Consider the following 18,748-nt stretch of genomic DNA (forward strand, 5'->3'; position numbering starts at 1 on the left):
GCCGACTGGGCGTCGCCTGGTTAAAAAACCCCGTTATTTTCACCAGGGTGAACAGCAAAAAGTCAGCTACTGGAATAAATCCTAAAACACACCCCAACTCGACATCCCCAGAGTTAAAGATCGGTACTATCAACATAAGAAGCCTGAATGGCAAAGAAATGGAGCTAGCTGAAGAATTAGATAAGTACCAGATCGACATAATAGGGGTGACTGAAACAAAAAAGACAAAAACTGGTGAGATCTTTCTGAGCAATAAATACAAAGTGTTATATTCAGGCAATGACAATCAAGGAAAAGAAGGAGTAGCCATTGTATTCAACACTAAATATGAGGCTAATCTTCTTGAATGGCAGGCAGTCTCAAGTAGAGTGATGTGGGCAAATATGAGAATGGGGAACTGGACAATGAGACTTATTTGTGCCTATGGTCCCACAGAAGGTTCTACTAAGGTAGAAGTAGAGGAATTTTTTGATGCTTTAGAAAAAGCAAAAGTTGGTCCTTGTTGAGGATCTAAATAGCAGAGTAGGAAATGATTGTCAGACATACAAAAATATTTGGGAAAAATTTGGAGAAAAGAGCAAAGCTAATAATAATGGCAAATACCTGTTGGATTTCTGCTCAGGACATGGACTGGTTATTACTAACACCATGTTCCAAAATAAAAATGTGCACAAATTCATATGGAGAGAAGAGGCAAGGAATAAGAAAAGTCTAATTGACTATGTTATTGTTGATAGTGATGTTTTCTCCCTGGTGCAGGACACCAGAGTGTACAGAGGATTTAAAATTGGAAGCAATCACTATTTAGTATCGAGCAGAATAAAATTGAATTTCATATTGAAAAGAATAACATGTAAGAAAGTTTTAAAGCGAATAAAAGTTGAGCAGCTCTCAGATGTGAACTGCAGACTAAAATACACAAAGATTTTGAAGAAAAAATGAAAGAGTTTGAGAACAGGTATCAAACCTTGGAGATTCAGTGGCAAGCCTTGAAGAAAACCCTGATTGATTCAGCCAGAGAGGCATGTGGTGAGGTTGTCTACAAGGATACAAAAATCAGAACTCCATGGTGAACTTCACTGCCTCTTTAACTTCCAACACAGGAAGTTAAAGAGGCAGTGAAGGAAAAGAAGAAAGCATATCAAAAGTTCCTGGCAAATAAGTCAGTTTTTGTTCTTAGAGAATACCGAGACAAATGCAAGAAAGCGAAACGCTGTATAAAACTAGCTAAACAAAAGTCATGGGAGGACTTTGGCAAGAACATAGAAAATAAATATCAAGAAGGTGGTAAAATATTCTGCAGGTTGTTGAAGAAGCTTAGAAATGGAGGAAAGAGTGCTGTAAAAGGAGTTAGAGATGATAAAGGTGACATGAAAACAGGAGAAAAAGATATCCTTGAAGTATGGAGTAATTACTTCAAAAAATTGCTAAATGAAACAAGCAGTGAGAGCGTGATAAAAAACACTCAACAGGCATACAGTCAGGAATACATATCCATACTTGAAGTACAAAAAGCCATCAAAGGCTTAAAATGTGGAAAGGCAGCAGGAGTAGATGATATTCGACCAGAAATGCTGAAGTATGGTGGTATAAAAGTCTTACAGTGGCTGCACTGCATAGTTCAGAAAGCCTGGACAGAAGGACGAATTCCCAATGATTGGAGTAGAGCTCTAATAGTACTCATATATAAAAAGGGAAATAAAACTGAATGTGAGAATTACAGAGGTATTTCCCTACTCAGTGTTCCTGGCAAGATCTATGCAAGTATACTTGAGAAACGGTTGAGAAGAATTGTGGAGGAAAAGCTTGGTGAAGAACAAGCTGGATTCAGGCCAAATAGACGCTGTCAGGATTAGATCTTCACTTTACAATAAATAGAGAGGCATGTGGTGAGGTTGTGTGCAAGGATAAAAAAATCAGAACTCCCTGGTGGACACAGGAAGTTAAAGGGGCAGTGAAGGAAAAGAAGAAAGCATATCAAAAGTTCCTGGCAAATAAGTCAGCTTTTACTCTTACAGAATACAGAGACAAATGTAAGAAAGCTAAACAGTGTGTAAAACTAGCTAAACAAAAGTCATGGGAGGACTTTCGCAAGAATATAGAAAATAAATATCAAGAAGGCGGCAAAATCAAGAAGATCATTGTCACTGAAATCTTTTGAATTTGAATCCAATAATTCTTTAACATCTTCTGCATCAACACCATCAAAACCAAGGTCTTCACCAATTGCAACGATTTCTTTGACCACGTTGTTCACAGGATTTTGAAAACAACCTAAGTCATTAGCGCATTCTGGCAGAAGGTTTTTCCAAACAGCTTTCATGCAACTAAAAGATACTTGCTCCCACGAGTCACGAATGTTCTCAATTGCGTGTTTAATGTTAAATTTTTTCCAAAATTTATGGAGCGTAATCGCATTTTCTACTGTTGTTGTTTCTACTGCCTTTGAGAATGTCTTTTTTAAGAAAATAAGCTTTGAAAGTTGCAATGACGCCCGTGTCCATGGGTTGTAGCAATGATGTCGTATTTGGTGGGAAAAATAAAACTTTCACATTCTCACACAGATCATTAAGAGAATTTGAATGACCAGGTGCATTGTCTAAAAGCAAAAGAGCTTTTTGAAAGCTAAGTTATTTCTCTTGCAATAAGTTTCAATTGCCAGGCAAAAATAAGACTTAAACCAATCTTCAAATAGACTTTGGTTAACCCAAGCCTTCTGATTCAACAGCCAAATTACAGGTAAGGAGTTCTCGTTACATCCTTTTAAAGCCCTTGGGTTCTGAGTTCGATAGACAAGCAGCGGCTTCAATTTAAAATCTCCATTAGCATTCCCTCCAAGCATAACAGTTATGCGATCTTTTGATACTTTAGAGCCAGGCTGCGCTGCTTCTTTTTTTGATATAAAAGTTCTAGATGGCATTTTTTTCCAATAGAGTCCGGTTTCATCTATATTGAAAATTTGGCGGTAACCGTAATAATTTTCTTCGATAATTTTCTGCAGTTCAGCAGGAAATGTGGATGCAGCATCTTCATCGGCACTTGCAGCTTCACCTGTTATTTTCACATTCTTTAGTCCAGCTCTAGATTTAAAATTTTCAAGCAGGCCTTTGCTAGCTGCGAATTTTGAATGGTCATCTTTATATTTAGTCTCTTTAAGTCTTGAAAACAGGCTTAGAGCTTTGGCCGTAGTATTATTATCACTAATTGGAATTCTCTTTTGATTGCAGTCTTCCAGCCAAATAATCAACAGATCTTCCATTTCAACCATTATAGCACTCCGATTACGTGTGCATTGCATACTTGATATAGATGCCACTTTACCTTGCTCGCAATGCTCATCAGCTTTAGATAAAATAGTCCGTATTGTAGACTCGTTAAAACCAAATTCGCATCCGATCTTACATTTACTTTCACCACGTTTAAATCTTTTAATTATATCAAGTTTTGTATCTAAGGTAATTTTTTTTTTCACTAAATGACCCGGTTGTAGGATTGCTCTTATTCTTCGACATGATCAATGGGCTGTAAAATTTATGAAGAATGTAATTTGTAAATACGTACAACATAACAACTGGAGCTTGTAATGCACCCACTCTTAATGCTAGTAACGAAGTAACTGGCTTTACTCAGCCTCGTGGCGTGATTGTCATGATTTTCACCCGTTGTTGTTTCAACTGCCTTTGAGAATGTCTTTTAAAGAAAATAGGCTTTGAAAGTTGCAATGACTCCCATGTCCATAGGTTGTAACAATGATGTTGTATTTGGTGGGAAAAATAAAACTTTCACATTCTCACACAGATCATTAAGAGAATTTGGAAATCATGCATGAGCATGATTTTGCGTGGTAAATTTAAAGGAGCGTTAATCAAAACTCTTGCCGCGTATATCAAGGGATTGCCGCAATTAATTTCACCGCGATAAGCAAGAGATACCTGTAATTCCTCCAAATCAGTCTGTTATCTGCCAAGATTGCAGTATTGACAGATCTTATATTTTGGTCTTCAAAGACACTTCTAACTGCAATTCATCTAGATTCTTCTTCTTTAGCAATAACTGTTCCAGCAGAAACTGTCAGGTTAGGTGCATCAAATCTTTCCTTCATGAACACTGTGCCAGTTCAGGTTTCTCTTTTCTAGATTTTCTCTTACCTGGTGTCTCCAACTTTTCAGTTGTCTTCCTCTTGGCTTCTTCCACTCAAATTTCATTTCATACATTCCTTCAACACTTTTTAAGCCTTAAATTAATCCTAATGTCCACATTTCTTGTTTTTTCCAACATTCCTTAAAACTTTCATTTCCATTGCTTGTATTCTATTCATATCTCTTTTAGTCGTTTTCCATGTATTTGCTGCATAAGTCAAAATGGACAAAACTTAACTTATGCTAATCAAAAGTTTGCACTTAAGCAGGATCTTAGTGTCCCAAAGTAGACTACTTTCACTGTTTAAAAAAAAGGTTGACATCTCCTGGTCTAAACTTCCATCACTAGAAGGTATACTTCACAGATATTTGAAGTTTTCACTACTCTTCAAATCTCATCCACTGAGTCTAACATCATTAATGTTTACATTTCCAGTATGATTTAAAACCATGTTCTCACTCTTCCTACTATTAATATGTAATCCATAGTTCTGTGTCACACTATTTCATTTGTCCAGTTTCTTCTCAATATTCCCAAATCACCACATCATCTGTAAAAGCAGTTGTTTCTCCTTTCTGGTCATTAACCGTATCTAGTACACTATTCATCACCACAATGAATAGTGTCATTAACCATATCTAGGACACTATTCATCACAACAATGAACAGCAATGGAAATAACATACTTCCTTGTTGCAGTCCAGTTTTAAGTTTAAACCACTGCAAATTACCAAATTAGCCTTCACACAACTTTTAGACTTAACATACATATTCTTTATTATGGTTATTTCTTCTTTTTCTATGATTGTCTTTTCCAAACTTTCCCAAATGTTTCTTGTTGAGCCAAATCAAAGGTTTTTATCAAATTCTCAGTCTTTCCATAATTTCTCTTACAACAAAAATCAGATCAACAGTTGATCACCCTTTTCTAAAACCAAACCACTCTTCTCTTAGATGTTCCTCTAGTTTGTCTCTTATTCTTGTTGCACAGTGACACAATAATGGTATCATCATCATCAAATTCCTGACATGTACCCTCAAGGGGTGTACAGGATATGATAGTATACTACATGAAAAATAAACATAATTACTAACTTCCTATATACAATTTTCCTCCAAATCAGTCTGTTACTTGTCAAGACTCCAACATTATCAGATCTTATATTTCTATCGTCTAAGGCACTTTGTATCATATCAATCCACCTATATCTTGGTCTTTCTCTGGGTCGTTTTCCTGCCAACTTGGCAGAGAACACTTGTTTTGCTAATCTTTCTTCGCTCATTCTATTTAAGTGACCATACCACCTGAGATTAGCTCTACTAACGCATTCCTGGATGCTGACGATGTCAAGTTATTTCCTGATAACCTCGTTTTTAATATGATATTGCCATTGATGCAATCTGTTCACGCCTCTAATCTTTCTCAGGACTCTGATATCTGCAGTCTCTAGTCTTTGGTCAAGTGTTTTATTTCTGACCCAGCTCTCATATCCATAGGTTAAAAATGGTTTGAACACTGTCTTGTATACAGATAATTTAGTGTTCCGACTAATTTCTCTCTTATTCCATATGAATTTATTCAATTGAATTCCTGCCATACCATCTTTGTTGATTCTGTTGTCTATTTCCATATTTAATTTACCATCTTCAGTAAAAATCGTGCCTAAGTAGCTGAAATGTTTTACTTGTTCCACAGGTTCACCATTAACAATACAGTTGACATTTTCAAACAATCCTACCTATTTTCATTGTCTTTGTCTTTTTATTGCTGACCTTCATACCATATCTATCACACAGTTATTCAATTTAGTCAGAGAATCTTGCAAACTTGTAGCAGATTTATTTATAAGTATAACATCGTTCGCATAAAGCAAAGAGCTGACATTAACATCTCCAATTCTGATATCATGTTTAATACCACTTTCCTTCATAATGTGATCCATGTAGATAATGAATAACAGAGAGGATAATGTACATCCTTGTCTCACACCAGATTTAACATTAAACCATCTTCCTGTACTTCCTTCAATTCTAACTGCTGACTTACAACTCAAATAAAGACTAAGTATTACTTGATATAATGCCCCATGGACACCATACAACTGTAGCGTATTAAATAGTTTCTCTCTTGGCACCATGTCATATGCCTTTTCTCAGATTGACAAAACTTAAATACAGATCTCTGTTATATTCCCATGCTTTCTCAACTATTTGTCGTAAAGTGAAGATCTGATCCTGACAGCGTCTATTTGGGCCTGAATCCAGCTTGTTCTTCACCAAGCTTTTCTTCCACAATTCTTCTCAACCGTTTCTCAAGTATATTTGCATATGTCTTACCAGGAACACTGAGTAGGGAAACACCTCTGTAATTCTCACATTCAGTGTTATTTCCCTTTTTATATATGGGTACTATGAGAGCTCTAATCCAATCATCAGGAATTTGTCCCTCTGTCGAGGCCTTCTGAACTATGCGGTGCAGCCACTGTAAGACTTTTATATCACCATACTTCAGCATTTCTGGTCAAATATCATCCACTCCTGCTGTCCTTCCACATTTTAAGCTTTTGATGGCTTTTTCTACTTCAAGTATGTATTCACTGCTTGTTTCATTTAGCAATTTTTCGAAGTAATTACTCCCTACTTCAAGGATATCTTTTTCTCCTGTTTTCATGTCACCTTTATCATCTCTAACTCTTTCAGTACTCTTTCCTCCATTTCTAAGCTTCTTCAATAACCTCCAAAATATTATGCCACCTTCTTGATATTTATTTTCTATGTTCTTGCCAAAGTCCGCCCATGACTTTTGTTTAGCTAGTTTTACACAGTGTTTAGGTTTCTTACATTTGTCTCTGTATTCTCTAAGAGCACAAGCTGACTTATTTGCCAGGAACTTTTGATATGCTTTCTTCTTTTCCTTCACTGCCTCTTTAACTTCCTGTGTCCACCATGGAGTTCTGATTTTTCTATCCTTGTAGACAACCTCACCACATGCCTCTCTGGCTGATATCAATCAAGGTTTTCTTCAAGGCTTGCCACTGAATCTCTAAAGTTTGCTTTCTGTTCTCAAACTCTTTCATTTTTTCTTCAATAATCTTTGTATATTTTAGTCTACAGTTCACATCTGAGAGGTGCTCAACTTTTATTTGCTTTAAAACTTTCTTACATGTTATTCTTTTCAATATGAAATTCAATTTAATTCTGCTCAAGACTAAATAGTGATCACTTCCAATTTCAAATCCTCTGTACACTCTGATGTCCTGCACCAGGGAGAAAACATCACTATCAACAATAACATAGTCAATGAGCCTTTTCTTATTTCTTGCCTCTTCTCTCCATGTGAATTTATGCACATTTTTATTTTGGAACATGGTGTTAGTAATAACCAGTCCATGTCCTGAGCAGAAATCCAACAGATATTTGCCATTATTATTAGCTTTGCTCTTTTCCCCAAATTTTCCCAAAATATTTTTGTATGTCTGACAATCATTTCCTACTCTGCTATTTAGATCCTCAACAAGGAACAACTTTTGCTTTTTCTAAAGCATCAAAAAATTCCTCTACTTCTACCTTAGTAGAACCTTCTATGGGACCACAGGCACAAATAAGTCTCATGTCCAGTTCCCCATTCTCATATTTGCCCACATCACTTTACTTGAGACTGCCTGCCATTCAAGAAGATTAGCCTCATATTTAGTGTTGAATACAATGGCTACTCCTTCTTTTCCTCGATTGTCATTGCCTGAATATAACACTTTGTATTTATTGCTCAGAAAGATCTCACCAGTTTTTGTCTTTTTTGTTTCAGTCACCCCTATTATGTCGATCTGGTACTAATCTAATTCCTCAGCTAGCTCAATTTCTTTGCCATTCAGGCTTCTTATGTTGATAGTACTGATCTTTAACTCTGGTGATGTTGATTTGGGGTGTTTTTTCAGATTTGTTCCAGTAGCTGACTTTTTGCTGTTCACCCTGATTCCCTGGTGAAAACAATGGGGCCTTGTTTAACCAGGCGACGCCACAGCTGGCATGAAATTTTGTCATGTTGTACCATCATTTTCTATATTGGTTTAAGCAAATAAGAATTACAATTTGGTCGGCTAAATCCCAAATTGCCAGCCCATCCTCGTTCGTTCAGTATCCAGGTAGATACCCAACAGGGTGCACCATGAGAAGGTGAGGATTGGACATTAGGTCAGAAGCCCTGGTCGGTTCTCCACATTCCTTTAAAGGCAATGTGGAGGTCTCCTCTGAGTTATACAGCTTTGACCCTTAAGCACCCTTATCCCAGGGGATTTTCATTCTTAATCTTCTTTATTGCTTCTTCAATTTCTGTCAGACTTATTTCCTTATTATCTCTCTTGCCACTGTATTAATTCCACTTCATTTCACTATGGCTTTCATCTTTATTTAATAGATCTCTAAAATAATATTTACCACATCATCTTAATCTCTCTTCCAGTAATCACAAATTTTCCATCCCCATTTATTAAAAAAAAATCTGGCTCTTCATTTCTTCTATTCTTCAGAAGGTCATACATTTTTTTATTCCCATTAACATCTTTTCCAACTTATGTGTAAATTCAGTCAAGCTTTTTATGTTTTCCTCTTTAATGATTTTTTTTTTTTTTCATGGCTCCTCTGATTATAAACAAGTCTATTATAATATGATCTAGTCTCTGTAAAGCTTTATTTTTTAAATTTGACTGCTTCTCTGACTCTCATTCCACCAGTGTGTTTCTTTTTTTTTTCTGCTTTCATCTTTTAAAAACACCTCTTCTACTGTTCCTATCATTATATCTGAAAAATTTCCCCATTCCTTATCTACGTTATCTGTAGTTAACTCATGGACTGCGAAAATAACCTGAGACTCAAATTCTTGCTTTATTTCAGACAGTTTCACAGCTTCAGCTTTCTATCTACTTTTTTTTTCTTGCCACATGCATCCTAAAAGTGGCTATAAGAAGCCTATGATCTCCATCTAAAGCAACTGAAGGCAAAATTTTGTGTCCATGACTACCTTGCTCCATTCTTTATCAAGGATGAAATAATCAATTACAGAATTTTGCTCAATATCCCAGCTATATCTTGTAATTCTTGGCTTTGTCTTTTCTGAAACCAGCCATTTCCAATTTAAAGATCACTTCTGATGCAAAAATCGAATAACCTTTGTCCTTCCTCATTTCCAAATTTGAACAAAACGAGATGATTCCAAAATATTTTCTACTCTTGTTCTTTCTTCTCCAACCTGTGTATTAACATCTCCTAAAATGATTACACTCGTATTTTGAATAACACTCTCCAACTGTTCCTCAAATAACGCATTTTTTCCCATATCTAAACCTTGATCTGGTGCATATACTTGTATAAGTGAGATCCGTTTCCATTACATTCAAATACAAGCCTTATTATTCTATCACTAATTTCATCACACTGATGAGTCTGTCATTTACTTCTTTACTAATGATAAAACCAACACTATTTTTTTTTTTTTTTTTGCTCATTTGCTCCTTTCAAAAAGCAAAACAAAGTCTCCTCTTAAATTCTTCCTCCCTTATTTTTTCCATTTTGTCTTGCTCAAACATAAAACATCTAATTTCCTCTCCATCATAACATCCACTAACAATGCCTCTTTACCTGTAAGTGTCAATATGTTGAGTGTTCCTATTTTCAATTTCCTCTCCAGTCCATGTTGTTTATCATTTAAATCCACTGACCAACTTGTTGGACCTGTTGCAGAGCTTCAGCTCACTAGGTAAGACAAACACCTGGGAGATAAGGCATAAGGCAGACTCCCACTGCAAGAGATGAAAAAAGAAAAAAAAAAGTTTACAGATAATATAACAGACATGAATTACATGAAGTAAGGCATGATCCAGCATCAAGTACCTCTAGTTTGCCACTCCTGTACAGGTTAAAGTGAGCCCTTGAGATATATCATATATACTTCTCCTTGAACATAAAGAACATACAGCAGACACTGGCAAACCATTCAACTCATTCAGAACTCTCCAAGTGAAAAATCTAATTCTGATATCCTTGCTAACCATTCACTTTCTTGTTCTTCTCCATCTAACCAAGTGCTAAAAAGTTTCTTTGCATCCAACTTTAAAACTCCTTTAATAACTTATGTTTCTATTATATTCCCTCTTTAACACTTATCAACCAAGTTTTGCAAGCTCGCAAGCTGCCTCCTCCCCTTCTATCCCCATAGGGAGTATTCCACAGACCACTCACATCCTTGATCACTCACCTCTGGCACCACTTCCTTATCTATAAGTCAGGTGACCAGACCTGTGCACAATAATGCAGACATAGCTGTATCAGGATAGTAAGAAAGATAGAGAACAACGATCTTGTGGATTAATGCTGTTAAAAGTTCCTCAGAATTTTGAAAAGTGAGATAAATATCACAGTGTTGAAGATCTGAAAAATAAAAGATTATTTTTCAGATCTTCAATAAGTTTAATGCAAACTTAACCACAGAATACTAGCATAGTATTTTCTATAATCCTTGGAGTATGTATCGTGAAATGATTATAATGACATAATTACTTTATCCTAATAAAAATTTTATGCATATGTACTCAAAAAAAACAGTACTTACTTTTCGTGCACATCCATAGCTATATTATCTGTAAGATTACAAATACATCTGAATTATTTTTTTATTATATTATAATTTTTGCTATGTTTAAAATTATATATTATTTTGGTTCATTTCAGAAATCTGTCAAACAGCTTATAACAACTTTGTCTAGTATGTGGCTAGTGTGATTTCAGCAAGAAAACAAGGCGATTTTTAGTCAAGTGCAAAAAATAAAAATAAATAAATAAATAATATATATATATCAATGGTTTCTACCCTTTGTAAGGAATCCTAAATTTCATTTCAAAAATATGTATTGTACATTAACAAGAAATTTTACTTTATGGACTGCAGAAGAATTTGGTCCTAAAATCTTAATCTACATTTCTGCTGCTGCAGGAATTTGATATAAGAATTTGGTCTTGAAATCTAATGGCTATAATAGGGATTGCTATTTATCATTGAACAGAATGAAAATAAATATTACAATCAAAATAAATCAAATAGCTTTCAAGGTGAAATGTAGAATATATTATACAAATATTATTAGGGAAGAATAAAGGACTTTAAAAGCAATCACAAAATCTGAACATTGACTGACTTAACTAGGGAACCATGTAGAATATGTCTCCAAGGATAGAAAAATCAGAACTACATAGGACTCAAGAAGATAGAGAGGCAGTCCTGGAAATCTTAATGAAAATTCTTGGCAATTGAGTCTGCATGTGCCCAAAGAGAATAAGAGAGGAAAAAAGTGGAGGGGGGGCAATAAACTAGGTTAAGTTATGAAAAAAAAAAAAAAAGAACTAAACAAATAAACCATGGGAAGACCTTCATAAGAATTAGAAGACACATATTAAGAAGATTACAAGAAAAACTTTGAATGCCACTTAAAAAATCATAGAAATGGAAAAAATAATACAAACGGAATGAAGTTAATAAAAGTGATAAAAACTTTGAAAAATAATTAGATGAATAATAAGTAAGTGACAGAACAGAATTGGTTTAGAAATGAAACAGCTGACTGAAGACAAGAGAGCACAGGAGTTAGGAGTGAACATGTCATAAATAGGTTTCTATTATTGATAAGTAATATAATTGTATTAAAAATGAACCTGGCATTATTAATATTCAAACTTTGTGAGCAAAACTAATTTAAGGTCACCTAAACAGAATGGAGAAGTAAATTTGGTAAAACAGGATCTTTTTTCCTGTAAAAATCAGGATAAAAAGATCCAGAGGAAGATCAAGATCTACGAGGAATACGTGGTATTTGACAAAAAATTATATTAACAAGTTATGGTTTCCATGGCTTGATATATCCATATTTTTGTGTGTCTAGTGAGTACCATGTACAACCTTTTAGCAAAAAATTATTTAATTACTAGTTTCATACATTTTTGTGTATTTCTCCAGAATAAAAAACAAATAGCAAAGAAGGTATTAACAGAGAGAGATTTCTGAATTAACAACAGTCATTATTCAAATTAAACTTGAACAATATGTTGAATATCATAGTGAGATGTCAGATGTGTGGCTCATTGTTGAAATGTGCTGTATAATATCTCTCATAGCCTAATTCATTAACATGCTGGTGTTTTATAAATGAAGCTAATAGTTGATTAAGATGAGACCTTGGTTTTTATTACATTGGGCAGATATCATATTATTTCACTTGTCTCTTTAAATCTATGCACATAACTGTTGAATTCTATGTATCACATTCATTTCAGACAAATTATGGAGACTACAAAACATGTTAGAAATGATTACTTTAATTTCCCGACATTTCAACCTTTATATTAAGGTCATCTGTAGCGCGCGCGCACACGCACACACAATCATATATACACAGAGACAATGATTTGATCAACCATTATTCTACTGGCCTGATCTCTTGTGGAAAAAAAAAAACTACATCCAAGATATATTCTATTTATAACATCATCAGAGAACAAATTCATATAGATAGTTTTATTCCAGCAAAAGTGATGTCCTAATTTAACATGAAGGTTGTTATATTAGAGTTAAAATCCTGGATTACTTAGAGTCCTATTTATAATTACTAAAATAAAGAGCCAAAAAGCTTTAGTTTGGTGATTAAAATTACAAAAGCAAAGTAGATATTAGATCTAGTATTATTTCCAAGTTTTGTACGGTAAGTTGACTAGAGAGTTTACAGGAATACATTCCCAAGTATTCATGAGTTGCCTTAGTGTGGACTACTTAAAAGACATAGGTGTAGTGCAAGCGTCTATATATTTGCCTTTTATCAGTCCATTTTGATAAGGTTTAACTGGCCTGACAGCTGTTTCAAACTGGTTTGGTTCTCTTCAGAGACCTGGAAGAAACCATATCATCATATGTTCACTGGGCATCCACAGATGCTGTATGGTAACTCTGATGCTCAATGATGTACCACACCAGGCCTCGCCATGTAGTCCCGTTGCATACTTTTCTAGAGGTTTCAACTCTCTGAAGATCATTCACTCTGCGAAAAAGCACCATCCATCCATCTCATTGACAATCTACCCCTTCCTCTTTTTCCAGGAACTTTACCTTCTATTACTGTTCTGATTCTAGTGGTAAGACTTATACGTTGGTTAGACATAACTGGTAATTAATTTACGGAATTAACAACGCATATAAAGTAAATTAATTAAAGATAACTTTAATGAATCACTTCTATATTTCGACAATGTCACATTGTCATCTTCAGGAACATAAAGATATGGTATGTGCACTACAGGAACTAACAAAGCAAATGAGGCAGAAATTAAGACACTAATTTTGTTCCTAAAGTCCTAATGTTTATGTATTTTTGGGAGTCCATATAATCGGGGAGGTCTAGAGTTATAAGGTTTAAGCTTGTTGGTGACTTCCACAGGCCAAGAAGTGACTTTCTTAAGGAGTCTGTGGATAGTTCTAATCTGAGAGCTGGTCGGATTATATTCAATGGGGAGGTAAGTAGTACGGTCTCGTATTAAAGAATTTAGCTTACCTTTGTAGTCTTTTTGATTGAGTACCACAGTGGAGCTTCCCTTATCAGCTTTGGTGATTACTATTTTTTTGTTGTTTTTTAATTCTTGTAGGGCTGTATATTCGTTTTTGGATAAGTTGGATTTTGGAGGTTTGGCTTTAGTGAGAACACCGACTACATCCAGTCTCACGTTGTTGGCGGTATGGATAGGCAGGTTGCGAATTCCACGCTCTATTTGAATCGTGATTTCTTCAGCAGGAATCCTTTTTGGAGTTAAGGCGAAATTGTGACCACGTGAAAGTGCGGTGAGTGCTTCAGGCTTTAAAACTGCCGACGAGAGGTTGACTACTGTGTTAAGTGGTGGCTGGGGTACAGAAGTAGAAGTCTTGGTCAGGTTTTCGTATTTTTTTACGTGCCGACTACGTATTTTTTCGAATTCCTTTCTTGCCGATGTGCATGATATGTCATGGAGTATCGACCATAGATCAAGGCCGAGTGTGTTAGAAAGCTCTTCCTCTAGCACCCGTACGCTTTTGTTTTCGTCGGCAAGGAGAACGCGCGTCGCGGTAATTTGATTACCGCGTAAATTAATTACCAGTTATTACTGTTCTGAGAAGTCCTCCTTTGTACGCCTTTCAGTATATGATATTCTCAATAGCCTTCTGTAACACTACATCTCAAAAGCAGTTATTCTTTTCTTATCTGACTTCTTTAGACTCCAAGTCTCACATCCATAAGTCACTGTTGGAAAAACGACTGCATCCAAAATCCTCAAATTTTGTTCCCATGGAGACAGATCCATCCTTTCAAATTTTAGACAAGTCAGAGAAAGCTTTGTTTTAGCCATTCCTAATCTTCTCCTGACATCTTCTCAACAGCAATTCTTCACTGTAATAATGGATCCTAGGTACTCAAACTTGCTGACTTCCTCAATTTTTTCTCCATTAAGGTACACTTATTTCTCAAGAGCTTCCCTGTTTGTATTTCCTTTGAGAACCATAATCTTTGTCTTGCTAGGATTGAGTTGAAGTCTTCTGTTATTACTGATCTTGTTAACTTTGTCAAGAAGAACTAGGTTGTCCTAGTTCTTCCTTGTCATTACAGAGGAGTATGGCATCATCAGCATGCCTCAGATTACTGATCAATCACCTATCCTAATTCCAGTCTTGTGCTTATGCAATGCTTCACGCATGATGTCCTCCACATATATACTAAACAAGTAAGGAGAAAGTAAACATTCTTGCCTAACTCCTTTTCTAGCCAGAAGCCAATCAGTTAATCCAACACCTGTTCTTACCATGGCTTCTTGCTCCCTGTACAAGTTGGCTATCAACCTGATAGTGTTGAGGAAAACAGATTCTTTTCATTACTTCCCACAGTTTCACATGCTGAACATAGTCAAAAGCTTTAGAGTAGTCTAAGAAACACTTAGCAGAGGGAGTCTAAATTTTTTATATTTTTCTATGATCTGTCTAAGGCAAAGGATCTGATTTCTGGTGACCTTACCTTTCCTAAAACCTTCTGTTCCTCAGGCATCTGTCTCAACTTTGGCCTCAATCCTATTTAACATGATCTTCAATAAAATTTTGCTTGCATGAGATATTAAACTAATAGTTCTATAGTTCTTGCAAGACTTCTTATGTAGTGGTATGAAAACTGACTTCTTCCAGTCTCTAGGCCATGATCCTGTCTCCCATATGCTTGTAATCAATCGATGAAACTCTTATCTCTTCATTCCATGTGGCCTTAACTCTGCTTGGATTCCATCTGCACCTGGGACCTTATTACTGTTAAGCTGCTTAACTCCTCTTTCACCCTCATGCCTAAGTGGAGGAGGTTCCAAATCAGAAATTTCCTGGTGAGAGGGCTCCTCCAAATTTTCTTTATCCGCTCTATTGTATAGTTCCTCATAGTATTCTTTCCATCTGTTTTTGATTTCCAATTCTTTTGTTAGCAATGCTCCATTCCTGTCTTTGATGACATTGAATTTGGGCTTAAACTTGTGCTTCAGGTCACCAACTAAATAAAACATCCTTTATAATTGTCTCCTGATCTGGAACTCTATCGCTTCACATTTATTAGTATAGAACTTTTCCTTGTCCTGCTTGATGGCTCTTCTGATTTCTCTATGTAATCTCTTATATTCTTCAATCCTTGTGTCTCTTTGTTTTTTTTCCAACCACCTTCTTTTGATTAGTTCCCACATTGAATGTGATATCCATTGGATTCTTGGTCTTCTTATTGGGCTGAGATACTTCTTGGCTGAATCCTGTATTATCACTTTGACTCCTTTCTGAAGCATTTCTGGTGAGTTCTCCTCATTGGTTTCCAAAAATCATCCACCTAAGTTGATGTTTCTTCTGTGAATCCACTAAGAATTACTCTAACATCCAATCTAGTGGGATGAGATGCTTTTCTTCCACCACTGGAGAGCCAGGATGTAATCAATATGGTGCCTTGACCTATCAATGTTGGATATCCAAGTATAAATCCATTGTGGGTGTTTCTGGAAGCAAGTATTGGTAATAACTAATCTGTTAGCATGGGCAAATTCCAACAGTCTTTCACCACGGGTGTTACGTTTGCCCAGACCAAACATGCCACATTCCGGCCTAACTCTCATACTCTTTCCCACTTTTGTATTTAAGTCCCCTAAGATGTAAAGTATGTCTCTCCTTGGTGAGCAGTCCAAAACAGTCTAAGTTTTCATAGAATTCCTCACTCTCTTCATCAGACTTATCTATGTGGGGTGCATAAACTACCATGATTGATACATTGGCAGGCTGAGTCTTTAGTCTAATAGAAAATATCCTATCATTAACGGGGTTATAACCAAGAAGGCTTCTTGCCTGAGTTGTCTTCAGTATAACAGCTACCCCCAGGTAGTGACACAAAGCATCACCACCTGAGTAAACAACTAGCTAACCATCCTGTCTTTTGAAGTGACCTTCTCCATTCCATCTGGTCTCTGTAATTCCCAGGATGTCAATTTTATACCTGTCCATCTCTTTACAGACAATCTCAAGAGTACCCATTTGTAGATCCCGAACATTCCATGTGCCTATGTAAAATTCCCTTGTAAGATTAATCCTACAATGGCTGTGTTCCTCATTCACAATATCACTGACTTTTGTTAAAGACTATAATATACTTATAAAACAGGACCCTCTACCTCAGCCCTGAACAAACGTAACACCCGTGGTGAAAGACTGTTGGAATTTGCCCATGCTAACAGATTAGTTATTACCAATATTATTCTGCATGACAACTGATGTAGCATGAGATGTATGATAATGCACAACCATATTAACATTTTGGAGTGAAATCACTGCAAGAAGAATGTGGTAGGGTTGCAGAAGCCTTTTCCACATAAGATGAAATGAAAAGCAAAATAGGAAAGATTCACCCTTCGAATAATTTGATAGCATTGGGGGGAAGGAGCGAAAAATTCTCATTCAATACTAAGGAATTGAAATGTCAGAGAAATGTATTTTTTATAAGCAAACTCTCGGTCGGTGCATAAAAGTAATTTACTTACTTTATAAAACTTTCATGGTTTCTACATTCAGCTTTGAAATAATGCTGGATCTAATATCCACTTTGCTTATGTAATTTTGCATTGCTGAACTGAAGCCTTCTGGCTCTTAACTTTAGTAATTACTTTTACACACTGACCAAGAATTGGCTTACGAAAAATACATTTCTCCAACATTTCAAGTTCCTTAGTACTGACCAAGAGTTTTTGCTCTCTTCAGGTTTCTGCCTGGTCTCTGAAGAGAACCAATTCAGTCTGAAACAGCTGTCAGGCCAATGAAACCTTATCAAATTGAACTAATAAAAGGCAAATATATAGATGCTTGGGCAGCGCCTATGACTTTTAAGTAGTCTACACTAAGGCAACTCGTGAATGTAGGAAGAGTGTATTCTTGTAAGCTCTCTGGTCAACTTACCTTATGAAATTTTCATAGTTTTTTCTACATTCGACTTTGAAATAATGCTGGATCTAATATCCATTTGCTTATTTATTTATAATTAACTTTTAGATGAAAAGGTTATGTGGGTAGAATATGTGCCTTCCATATTCTTGGGATTTTTAGACCATCATCATTATTGCTGGACTGGTTGGCCGAGTGGTTAGTGTATCAGCTCGCCAGCCAAAAGGCTGCGTGTTCGAATCCCGCTGCGGGCAGGGATGTTTGTAATTGTCTGTGGAAATACTAGTGGTGGTGGTGGGTGGTAGATGGCATTGGTGGATTGAGTGGTGGAGACAGAGTCGTAGAGTAGATGCCCTCCCTCGACGAGTCCTTGGACTCCCTGGAGGTGTCACGTAATAATAATAATAATTATTGATAAGGTAGGGTGGCTGATAAGAATTAAGAATTTCACAGGTCTCCTTAAATTTATGTTCCTACCACGTTTTGGTGTGGTGGATTTACTAATTATTATAGCACATTGAATTTAATAACTATGGTAAATCCAGCCTTTCTATAGCTTGTCTCTGTGTATATGTGTATACTCCAGATGATGACCTTAATATGAAGGTCGAAACATCAAAGAATTAAAGTAATTATTTTTAACATGGTTGTAGTTTCCACAATTTGTCTGAAATGAATGCTTATCACCATGTAACACTAATGGAAAGGATCCCTGTATGGCAGTTTTATGAGTTGGTGGTGTAAAATGCCAGTCCTGATTTATATGCTCGTTTTTCCTCTACACCCCCTGACAGATTTCTCTAGATCAACCCATCTGTCCAACATGACAAATGCCACCACAAGTACAGTAGATTTTGTACACTCCTGGTTATTTAAGAGGCAGGAGAAGTTATTTTAGCAATCCTGCTCACTCACAATTAAGCCATCCTCTCCTATGTCCTCTACACTTAAGTTCCTCATAATTCCATCCTGATCAAGATGAAACATTCTTATAAATTGATTACTGAATACCTCAATGTCTTCTGCAACAGTTACCATTCTACCATTTTCATCCATTAACATCATCTTACCACGATCATTCTTCCTTCTACCTGCCATATATCTAAA

The 18,748-nt window shown here is 35.9% G+C and overlaps 1 protein-coding gene across 1 annotated transcript in view; it reads right to left on the bottom strand.

Moving 5' to 3' along the window:
* The window catches only part of LOC150101390 (uncharacterized), a 164,291-nt gene that overhangs the window by 86,790 nt on the left and 58,753 nt on the right, over positions 1-18,748 (bottom strand). Inside the window, exon 3 of the mRNA XM_090400134.1 lies at positions 10,745-10,772. Coding sequence (XP_090256260.1) covers positions 10,745-10,772 — 28 coding nt within the window. The remainder of the gene's footprint in view (positions 1-10,744; positions 10,773-18,748) is intronic.

The sequence above is a fragment of the Typopeltis vanoorti genome, chromosome 11 (assembly GCF_054136105.1).
Source record: "Typopeltis vanoorti isolate ZY-2024b chromosome 11, IOZ_Tvanoo_1.0, whole genome shotgun sequence".
NCBI classification, from domain to species: Eukaryota; Metazoa; Arthropoda; class Arachnida; order Uropygi; family Thelyphonidae; genus Typopeltis; species Typopeltis vanoorti.